We start from the raw sequence: 12,324 nt of genomic DNA on the forward strand, positions 1-12,324 counted from the left end.
TGAGGTTATTAATCAAGAGGGACTTTCATTAGGTTACTGTTATTTCAATCTCAAAAAAGGGACCTTTCTGAAATGTTTTAATATTTTTAATATGTAAAAAAATTTTGGTTACTTGCCCTTGAGTAGATTGTTACAAATATATTATTTAGATTGGGACACAGTGAGTAAATTGACAATAATAGCAAATTGCTGAAAAAAGGGAAAAATTTTAGAAAATATTCCTCATATTCCAACTGAACCCTATGAATTAATAGGATTAGAATCAACATTTTAATTATGTACCATATTCTTATTTTCTGATTAATACGATGTTAATCCTTATTTCTAAATATACCAAATCCAGTCTCTTATGGTAATAAATTAGAACAGAAACAAAGGCTTATATCTGTATATGTAAACAAATTTGATGCTTAATGATTCTATTTGTGACTGCTTATAAAGTGTTCCTTATTTATCTATTACCTGTTATATTTTCTGAACATAAAATACATACAACTTAATATTAACAAAGAAAATTGCCCTGGCTGGTGTAGCTCAGTGGATTGAGTGCTGGCCTGCGAACCACAGGGTGGCTGGTTCGATTCCCAGTCAGGCCACATGCCTGGGTTGCAGGCCAGGTCCCTAGTGGGGAGCACTTGAGGGGCAACCACACATTGATGTTTCTCTTCCTCTCTTTCTCTGTCCCTTCTCCTGTCTCTAAAAATACATAAGTAAAATTTTTAAAAAAATAAAATTTCTTTGTATAAAATAGGAAATGTTATTCATCATATGTATAATGTATATTTAGAGAAATGAACTGATAGCTCTGAATGTAGAAAAAAGTTATATCAGAGTTTGTTGGTATATTTATTTGGTAATTAGCACTATGTGACTGACTAAAGTGGTAACAAAACAGAATTATCTATTAAAGCACATTTTCTTCATGAAGAAATTAAATTTCTTCAAAATATAAATAAAACCAATTTATATGAATTTAATGCATTTACTTGATGTACTGTGTGACAATGATGATTGTTTTAATTTTATCGTCATTTCAGAGTACTTGACTGTGTTCTCCCAGATGATTGCATTCCATGATCCAGAGCTGAGCAATCATCTCAATGAAATTGGATTTATTCCAGATGTGAGTACCTGGCATGTTAATTAACATGAGGTAAAAAAAATAAAGCAGAAATTAGCAACACAAAAAAGTGCTGTTTTTAAAGTTTTTGTTGTCATAAGTTTGTATCTGAACAAGTGCCTGCTACTAATTATATTATTCTATTATAAAGTCTGTGTGGTTACCTTTCCTATTCTTCCTTTAGGTAAAGGGAATATACCTTATTGTTTTTCTTAACATACTTAATTCTTTCAGATTGTTTTGAAAAACACATTAGTGTTAGTGTTATGTTAAACTGTGCTATTAAGTGTTTTTACTTGGGTTTTATGATACTTGGGCCTATTTTTATAGAAGTAAGACGTTTGAACTTAGTGAATTCTTAAGTAGCCTCAGTGTTTTCCTTGGTATGTTATCTCGGGAGCTTTGCAAGATTTTGGCTTACTTCATTGGCTTCTCAGTACTCCATATTCAGCTAAAAGTCAGAGTTGACTTGTAAAGGGTGAGGCCTAGCCTATTACTCATCTACAGTATGTGACATGGAGTCACATACTTAAGAGGAAGTTAGAATGTAGTATTTTAGGTTTTTTTGTTGTTGTTCAAGTACAGTTGTCTCCATTTTCCCTACACCCCCCCTCACCCCACACACCTCCACCTCCCACCCTCAATCCTACCCTCCTTTGGCTTTTCCCATGGGTCCTTTATACATGTTTCTTGATGACCCTTCCCCCCACTCCCCCATTTTCCCTTCCTCTCTCCTCTCTGGTTACTGTCAATCTGTTCTTTATTTCATTGTCTCTGGCTATATTTTGCTTGCTTGTTTGTTTTGTTGATTAGGTTCCACTTATAGGTGAGATCATACGGTGTTTGTCTTTCACCATCTGGCTCATTTCACTTAGTATAATGCTGTCTAGTTCCATCCATGCTGTCTCAAAGGGTAGGAGCTCCTTCTTTCTTTCTGCTGTGTAGTATTCCATTGTGTAAATGTACCATAGTTTTTTGATCCACTCACGTACTGGTAAGCACTTAGGCTGTTTCCAGCACTTGGCTATTGTAAATTGTGCTGCTGTGAACATTGAGGTATATAGGTTCTTTTGAATTGATGTTTCAGGATTCTTAGGGTAGAAGTAAAACTGTCATTGTTTGCAGATGACATGATAGTGTACATAGAAAAACCCTATGGACTCCACCAAAAAACTACTTGACCTAATAAGTGAATTTGACAAAATAGTGGGATACAAAGTCAATATTCAGAAATCAAAGGAATTTTTTACACCAACAATGAATATCAGAAACAGAAATAAGAAGAAAAATCCCATTTGCTATAGCAACAAGAAAAATAAGGTACCTAGGAATAAACCTAACCAAGGCAGGAAAAGACCTTTACTCAGAAAACTATACAACACTGAAGAAAGAAATTAAGGAAGACACAAACAAATAGAAACATATACCATATTCATGGATTGGAAGAATTAACATCATCAAAATGTCCATACTACCCAAAGCAATTTATAGATTCCATGCAATCCCTACTAAAACACCAATGACATATTTCACAGATATAGAATAAAAATTTTAAAACTTTATATGAAACCATAAATGACCCCAAATAGCCACAGCAATTTTGAGAAAGAAGAACAAAGCAGGAGGGATTACAATACCTGACATCAAACTGTATTACAAGGCCACTCTTACGAAGTCTGGTACTGGCATAAGAACAGAAACATAGAACAACGTAACAGAATAGAGAGCCCAGAAATAAACCCATGTCTCTGTGGTCAATTAATATTCTACAAAGGGAGCAGGAGCATAAAATGAAGTAAAAATAGCCTCTTCAATAAATGGGGTTGGGAGATCTGGACAGCTACACGCAGAAAAATGAAATTCAACCACCAACTTACACCATATACAAAATAAACTCAAGATGGATAAAAGACTTAAATATAAGTCACGATACCATAAAAGTCCTAGAGGAAAACATAGGCTGGGAAATTTCAGGTATTCCATGCAGCAATGTTTTCACCAATATGCCCCTTAGAGTAAGGGACATAAAGGAAAGAATAGTATTGTAGGTTTTTATAAACCTCAAAAATTCCTTTTGAGATAGAGATCTCCTTATTCCCTCTTGCTTTTCCTCTTAAGGTTTATATACATAGACCTGCATATCAAGATTGGGAGTGAAAAATGTTTATAATAGCATTCCATTAATACATTTAAAGTATTAACAATAACACAGTATAAGCAGCTTACAGAGTACTTTGACGTGAAACATACTTTTGTAAATCATATTTTAGTTGATTTTCAAAGCCAATCTATAAGGTGTATGAAATAGATAATTTCAGTGTTTAAATAAATAAGAATTTAATGTTTGGGAAGGCAACAAAACTAATTAGTCACAGAGCTAAAAGTTTAATTTCTGTCATTTGACAACCCTGTTCCCTGAAGCTGGTTCATATTGCATTGGGAGAATGGAGACTACAATGTGGAAGTACTCCTCCTACCCCATTACTTACTACTGTGACTGTGATGGGTCAGTAGGCCTAAAGTAACCATCCTTAACATGCACGGTGCCATTTGCTTCTAGACTTATGGAGGAACATCTTTTATTTGAATACACACATAGTTTATTCAGTGAGGGCTGCAAAAGAACACATGTTATATGTTGATAAACCAAGCAGACATAAAATAAAGTCAAGCCCTATTATAATTATGGTTACAGATGAAAACCTTGTAAAAACATTAACTAGTGTACATGTCTTTGTGTTAAGTATTCATTTTATTAATAGCACCAATTTTCTCTTTACATTATAATATGAGGTATGATACAAGACAATATTATATTAAATCTTTTGGTAGAGTTGAAGAAATTATAGAAGTGCTGAGTTGGTAATGGTGTTAGATTTAGAGGGAACAAATATTAATAACTAAGATACAAATGGAAAGAAGGGATAATTCCAAAAATTTTCTTGAAAGCCCCTAATTATGCTCAGTGCTGAACAGAATAGTACATTGGCTCAGTTAATGTTATAGATTGACTGAAAACATTTATGCATGAAAATATATATAGAATCATAAAGCCAGTCTGTTAAATCCTTAGATATATTCATGATATAGATGTTGTTAAGGAAGGAATCACAAAAGGAAAATAATTTATCTTTGCTTTAGTTATTCAGAAAAATTGAATTTTGAATGATGTAAGAAATAGTGGTGAGTGGAAAACACTATTAAAACCTACTCTGAACACATATTAAGTGTTTTTTACTGTGTACCAAGTACTGCTTTATGTTCTTTAATAAACTATCCATCTAATCCTCACAAATTTGCAAATTAATTAAACAATGACAATTTCATATTTATATATAAAATTAATTTTAGAAAGGCTAACGGCAAGATGGAAATACTAGTCTAGATAACAATGACATGAAAGGTAAAAGTAGGTTTGACCTCAGCATAAAAGTATTCTAATGTTTTCACTGTTTGAGAGTAAAATAATGTGTTCATTATAATTAGATATCAAATCAGGGATCCTTTCAAATCCAGGTTTTGATTTTATCCTACTTAAAAGCTAATAAATGAGCCTGTTATTGATTTATGGATATTGGCAGAAAACATAAGACCCTTGGGTCAGAAGCAAAGGACTTTACCACTCACAGCAGAGCAAGCAGCCTGAACATTTGTGTATTTGTGTTGGTTCCCCTTACCCCCAAATCATTGAGACAAATAAAAGAGGGTCTAGATGATATCTGCATGTGCAGTGAATTAGATCATGGGACAGGCGCTCTGAGCATAAGGAATTTGGATTTTTAAAAAATTGACAGTAAGTATGCCTTCCCTTTACTCTAAAGAGAGAAAAAAGAACACTATCTTTTTCTTTCAAAGCTATAAGTAAACCTATCCTTTGCTGCAAAAGGAGATTCTCTTTCATTTCCTGAGGCTGTTCGTATATAATCATATTTGAAAAGATAATCCAGAACAAAGAGCACTCGGTGTCTCTGCTCACAAGGAATGCAGAAGTACAAGAATGCATGTTAAAGTTTTAATGGTAATCACTAGACGAATAGAAAGAGAATGTATAACTTTCAAACCAAAGGAAGGGGTGTGTGTGGAACTGGAATGCAGTGGGCCGAGCCCAGAGATCTCGACTGCTCATTTAGATACGCTGAAAAAAAAAAAAAAAAAAAAGAAAAGAAAAGAAAAGAACACAAGGAGGACTGGATGGCGCAGACATAGTCTTTATTACTCACATTATAGAAGCACCGATGGTGGCAGATCTGTGAATTAGGACCATACCTCCCTGAGTCCGAGACTTGTTTTAAGGAGCCCCAGACAAAAGGGGCACATGACTGTAAAGTATATTACCTCAGTGTGTACATGCAAAGAGAAAAGGTCAAGAAGCAGTCACACAGGACAAGAATCAGCTCCTGAAGGGAGATAAGGAGGGAATTACAATCCTTTCCAAAGCTGTGCGCATTTCTTCTGGTTGGGGGCCCTCTGGCCAGCCTTCTATCATGGGGATTGGAGGAGCCATGTCCAGGACCCCACAGGAACAAAGAAGTCAACCGATCCTTTAAAAACTGAAATAACATAGAAAGCATGTAAGGAACATTAGGTTGCCTCAGAAAGAAAATTTTCAGATATTTTTTAATTGCCTATATGCTATTCAAAAGGATAAAAACTTAATGATGTTAGAAAAGGAAGAATTATTGATTATTAAATAAATAGCCCTGATACAATTAGGTAACTATATGGAGAGGAAGTTAGGAATCAAAGCTCAGTCCCACACCATACATAAAAATAAATTCTAGGCTGACTAAAAGACCTTAATGTGGAATGTCATATTTACAAAATCCACCTAAGAAGGAAATCTTGCAGAACTTATAAAAAGTACAACACATAGATTTTAAGAAGAAAATTTTCATTGCGGAGTGGTACAAAGGAGTCTTCCATTCTATTAATAATATATTACTTTGATTTAAAATATTTTGAAGTAGTTGTGGCAAAATGTTTGCTAAATCTGAGTGGCTGAGTACATTGGTATTTTATAAATGTGCTGCTGCACAGGGTGAGTTAGTTATTCAGTAATTTAATTTTGATGGAATAGCTTTCTTTCGTTTATGCTCCCCTCTCTGTTATGATCCCCTCCTCTAATTACTGGGGCATTTGTTGTAACTTCTTGTAAAAACACTTCAATACCAGTATTATTATAGAAGTAATATTGATTGTTAAATGTACTGTGTTGTTATGAAACAGTAGTAAGTCCTGTGCAATGGGAGAATGCCAGTACAAGGCAAGTGCTGCCTGGCTGACTTCCAGCCACCAGACGTCTGTAGCAGTTTCCTCATTGTAACACGGAAATGCTTACACATATCTCTGAAAAATGACTCCACATATATTTCCGAACACCCTATAGGGCATGTTTCCATCACCTTTGAGAGTTCTAGAATAAACAAAGATAAGTGAAGGGACAAAAAGTATATCTTAAGTTGGAGAAAATTCCCTTTTCTATAACTATTCTCTGATCACAGAGAATGGGCAAATGAAAGATATTTAACAAAGAAAGTTAAATTGTTAATGGGAAAATTGTATTTTGAAAACTTTTATCCTGATTTTGTTTGTTTTATTGTATGTGTTTTTTTACCTCTTTGTTATCTGTGGATAATATGAAAATGTTGAAACTATTTTTAAATTTAATTTTGAAGACAGACTTGATATTTTAAATATGGAGATTGTTGACAATTAATAGTAGTGTGAGGGGTGTGATGAAATGGTGAACTTTTCTAACATTTTTTTACTCTATAATCACTTACTTTTAGTTGCATTTCATTAGTTTATATGTTCAGTGTTTCTCCCTGCCACTTGAATTATTGTCTTCATTGGTTTACATTTAAAATAATTGTTCAGAGAACTCTGTGCCTCTAACAATACAAGTGATGATTTATCAAGGGGAAGGGTGGATACTTGGGTAATAAGATCCCAAACTGAGTTTCTAGCTCCATAACTAACCCTGTCAAAGTAAGCCTTCATTAGTCTCCCACCATTGAAACGTGGGCTCCCATTGCAGGAAAAACTGTGAGTTCTGGCTTCTTTCCATTTCACAGAACTCTGAATGCTGAACACCACTGAAGCTTGAAATGCTGGGGATATTGTGCACTGATGTGATCCTTAGATTATGTGTGTCATGCCAGTGATGTGATCCACATGCAAAAGCAAGGCTAGGGTGATTTGTATCATTTCTGTCCTGGTGTATGTTTCTGCCTCTGGAAATAAACCAAGCCTGTGAAGTAAGACAGGAACATACACTTTTTTAAAAAACAAAACAAAACAAACCAAAAACCTGTTGTCCTAAAATGCTATGACTGGCATTCAACATGTAGATTTTAAAAAGTTGTCAGGCTCTTAAGAGGAATGATAAGGGCTGTATCTCAGTATACTCTGTGCTTTTTGAACCTACTGTCACTGCTAGAGATAGAGCAGATAAGTTCAGGATAAACAAGTAGGCTGGCAAAATCACTTTAATTTAGCTGTAATATTAATGGATGCCTGTACTACTTAAAAGCTGATCACTGTGATTTTCAAAATTATACTCAGTTGAGTTTGTACTAACAGAAAATATGAAAGGATTGCTCAGAAATACTTATGTATTTAGCATTTGTTTTGTTTATTCATTTTCCATTCATCCCTGGCCTTCATGTTATTGTTATGAAAAGAAATTTTCCACTTTAGTCTATTGCCCATGAGCTTTTTAGATTTTATCAAATTCGGTTACAGGATAAATTGGGAAAGTACACTTTTTAGAATCTTTCATAACAGTAGTCCTCACTGATCTGTCCTGATTCATCTGAAGGGTGCCAGGATGTGTCCTCTTTTCTGACTGACACTATAATGTCTCTTACATCAGCCCTAACCCCATTTTGCTGACTGTGGGGTTTTTAAGGTCCTTGAAAATATATGACTTGTTGAGCTCTCTTTCTTACAATACAGCTTAATTGCCTCTCAGAAAGGGCCCATATCTTATAAACCAAAGACCTATTCCATAAAAATGATAAGGTAATATTTTCGTACCTTCTTTCTAAGAACACATACATATAAGTCAAATATCCACCAAGTTTATTGTTAAGTAAATCTTTATTTCAATTACTCTTCCCATTCTGCTTCTTATCTCATGTATCATTATATCAATTGAGAGACAAATGAAAGGAAGTATAGCATTATGCAATTGTTCTCAAAAACATTTCTTCTTACAACCCCTTTATATTTTAATTTTAAAATTCTCTAGGATTCTGAGGAGTTTTTGTTTGTATAGGTTACATCTATTAATATTTACTGAGACATATAAAGATTTATACATTAATTTATTTAAAAATGACCATAACAAAACCATTGCATATTAACCAAAATAACATGTTTTCCTGAAAAATAATTGTTTTCCAAAACAAAAAAAAGATATTGTTTTATATTTTTGCCACCTCTACTTAATAAAAGAAAGCTGGATTATCATATCTGCTTCTGAATTCAATCTGTTAAAATACATTGTTTTGGTGAAGTATATGAAGAAAATCGGGCCTTCCACAGACATATGTAGTCACTTCAGGCCTTTTCAGACAGTGGGAGTTTCTTAAAGCTTATTTGCAATGGTCAATCTAAAGTCATATCATTGAGATTTTCATACTCCATTACACTCAAATGCATCAGTGTGTCTTGCCCTTGGAATGGCTTTTACCCATGCATACTTTTATAATGCTACGCATCAGTCATTTGGAAAAATATTGGTTTAATAAATTTTATGTAGATCTTTCAACTATGAAACAACTATAAAACATGCACAATATCAAAAAAATCACATTCATTAGTATCACCACTGATCTCATCCAGAAGGATCTATAAAAGGTACTTTTCTATATTTTATATTCTTAAATGCAAAGTAAATTAAAATTAATTTTGTTTGAAATTTTTGAAAAGTGTTTATTGTACACAATGAGATAATTCAAAGGTACTCTAGAAGTGTAATTAATCCTTTCCAAAAATGATCGTTTGGATTTCAGAAGCATTAAAATGTCCAAGTGATTTTATTATTAATTTCTACTTTGTAATTTTTTGTTCAATATTACAAGTCAAGTAAAAATAAAAGAATGATATGTTTATACAGTTAACTTATTTGTATTTAATTCATTTTTAATATTAAGGAAATTAGTTACATCTTGCAAAAGATGTAACTAATATAACCTTTGATATACAAAGAAAAGAAAATTAACCATTTATCATCTGGATCCAATGAACCTTTTAAATTATGTTTATATGTTTAAGTCTTTTTTTAAATAATGTTCAGAAGTAGAACAAAGGCATAGTAAAAATAACTTAATTAAAAATTTTAGTAATGCCCTGGCTGATGTGGTTCAGTTTGTTGGAGTGTCGTCCTGTACAACGAAAGGTTATAGGTTCAATGCCAGGTCAGGGTGTGTATGAGAGGCAACCAATCAGTGGCTCTCTCTCTCTCTCTCTCTCTCCTCTCCTCTCTCTCTAAAATCAATAACCATATTGTAAAAAAATTTAGTAAGAATTCCAGCATAGCAAACCTAAAATTTCATTCCATATGTTCCTATTTTGAAAGTATATGTATGTGAAGTGTGTAATATCCTTTGAACTTACTGCTCATCTGTCATGCGTAAACCTGGAGCACACCCATCTTACAGTGACTGCTCCAGATTTCACATACATCTCTCATAGCTTCTGCTTTATTCCTGGTTCTTCTTGTATTTATATGGTCAAAGCAGTTATTAAAACAGAACATTTTCAGGGTTCATAACTTTATTGGAAACAGCGGTCTTTTTTGTCCCATGAGTATAAAGTTTTTTCATTTTTACAGTTATGAACACAAACTAGAATGATAAACCTAATGATTTTTCTTTTAATCATCTGTTTCCTTCTAATGACTTTGTAAACTCAATAACCTTTGGCATTTGCCTACTTAAATTGTATCAAATTTTTTTTGCAGAAATATCATTTCAAAATTACTATCACACATTCTTTTAGCAAAATAGGATGGCTCAGTTTTACCTTGCAAAATATTGTGTGAAGAGGTCTTTCCCATCTAGTGTCTAACTAATTGTTTACTCTGATTCTCATGTTTGAGGAAATTCATCTAAGATATCATCATTTGAGCACTTGAACTTTGAAATTTCACTTATATAAGCAACATTACAACTTTATTAGAGTTTAGAATACTACTACCGATCTTTTTTTTAATTGTTGTTCAGTTACAGTTGCCCCGCCTTTTTCCCCATTGGTCTCCCCTACTGCCAGTCTTTTGATTGGTCTAATAATTGTGCAGCATCCTCTGTCGATTTTCTTCTCCTTGCTAGTGGAAAATGAAAAATTCTGACTTTTCAACTGTTTATTAAAAACTTTAAAAGAGAAAAACATACATGAAGATGTTGTCTTCATATATATCTTTTTGAAAGACTGTACAATACTTTGGGTGACACAATAAATAAAAATGAAAGGTGGTATAATAGTGATGATTTATTTTAATACTGTACCATACTGCTACGCAATTTCATCATGCTTCTATTTTTTAATTATTTTAGTCTTCGTAGTTGAGAATAATTGATTATGTAGCTAAGAGAATAATAAATAAGATATACAGAAAATAAAGGATCTTAAAGAATTTGTAAAGTAAAAGAAAAATACTTTATGTAAGAATATTTGAAATTTTGTGGATTCAGGGTAGCCAAAATGGAATTGGGGAATGTTGATTCGGAAAGCCAGCAGGACTGTAAATAATTTAGCCTTCTTAGGCTATACCTAGCTTTCAGTGAGTTTACCTCAGCCTGTAAAATAACATCTACAGTTCCCAGTGCTTAGGGTTCTCTCTCTCTCTCTTTTTATTACCTTCTTCCTTCTTCTAATAAAACTTGTATATATTTTGTGAGATGGCTACATGAGGCTATCTCAGAAGTTGGGGGTGTTAAAACACTTTCTAATTACAGAAGCTTATGAATTGTTATTAAGAATGGTCATTGTAACTTCTATACTGGTGTCTGGTATATGCCACATCCTCTGCCAGGTGTTTTAGATCCATTAGCTATTCTTCGCAACTATCCTAAACATTCAAAGAGATATGTAAACACAAGATTGCAATTTCCAAGCTTCCAAGTTTTAAGAAAATATTTGATGATTTCTACTGCTTTGAAAATTTGCCAGTTTTTATTCATCCTTTCCTTGAATGATTAGATGTACATTTTTCTAGTGCAAGAATTATTGCAAAGCATCAAACTAGGTGAAAATTGGGCTTATAGTAATTTAAATATAGAAAATACTTCTGATGGAGTAAACAGAAAATATAGTATGCTCACTAGAGTATAGATTAAGAACATCAACTGGAAAGACCTCCCCCTTTTGTAATAACTTTATAATGGTATATATGGTGAGAGCACCCAATATGTTTGTGAGTAAAAATCTATTTGACAAAAGATTCACCTAGAGTTTGTAGGAACCATTTTCTCTTTAAATCTTTTTCATTTTTATACATTTACAAGCTTTTAAGCCACAATTTTCTGTTCTTCAGAATCAAATTAATGAGCCCTCAGCCTTTGGTTTTTCTATTGATATTACAGATTTTGACATTACCAGCACATACAGAAAAGACACCGTGAAATGCTAAATATCGTTATTCTTTCTTGATATTGCTAGGGGGCAGTATTTACTTAGTTGACTCTTTTAGCAGCCCAGCACTGCCAAACCATGCATACACAATTTCATAATCTAGAGAATAGTACATGTATGACTTCTTTTCATTGGATTAAAGTTGAAAATATTATTTCAGAATTATTTTCAACTTTAAACACAGCTAATAATGTCTCTAACTTGGTAAGACCAATTTTATACATTTTTGTATTTGTAATAAAAAATTTCATTATTCAATTGTTTTTTCAAAAAATTAAAATTCGAATCTGCCTAGTAGTCAATATTATCTTATTTTGCTATTTGGGGGCTATCAGACTGCATTATGAATATATACTAATATTTTAAGAAATTATTTAAGGTAAAAATTTCAATTAAGATTTTAAAATATTAAAATAGGAGAAATGTAGAAAGAATAAATAACAGGTGTTACATTCTCTCAGAATATATTACCTATGTATTTGTCCTTCTTTGATTTACTTGGTAAGAGGTGACTGTCATTGGTGAGCATGTGGGAATTGTTATATATTTTACTAAAGAAATTAATT

At 32.8% G+C, this 12,324-nt stretch overlaps 1 protein-coding gene across 2 annotated transcripts in view; it reads left to right on the forward strand.

The window, feature by feature from the left end:
* The window catches only part of TBCK (TBC1 domain containing kinase), a 186,422-nt gene that overhangs the window by 83,875 nt on the left and 90,223 nt on the right, over positions 1 to 12,324 (forward strand). For both annotated transcript variants that reach the window (XM_036025646.1, XM_028507475.2), the window contains exon 20: positions 1,038 to 1,123. In XM_036025646.1, coding sequence (XP_035881539.1) covers positions 1,038 to 1,123 — 86 coding nt within the window. The remainder of the gene's footprint in view (positions 1 to 1,037; positions 1,124 to 12,324) is intronic.

Source organism: Phyllostomus discolor, chromosome 1, assembly GCF_004126475.2.
Source record: "Phyllostomus discolor isolate MPI-MPIP mPhyDis1 chromosome 1, mPhyDis1.pri.v3, whole genome shotgun sequence".
NCBI classification, from domain to species: Eukaryota; Metazoa; Chordata; class Mammalia; order Chiroptera; family Phyllostomidae; genus Phyllostomus; species Phyllostomus discolor.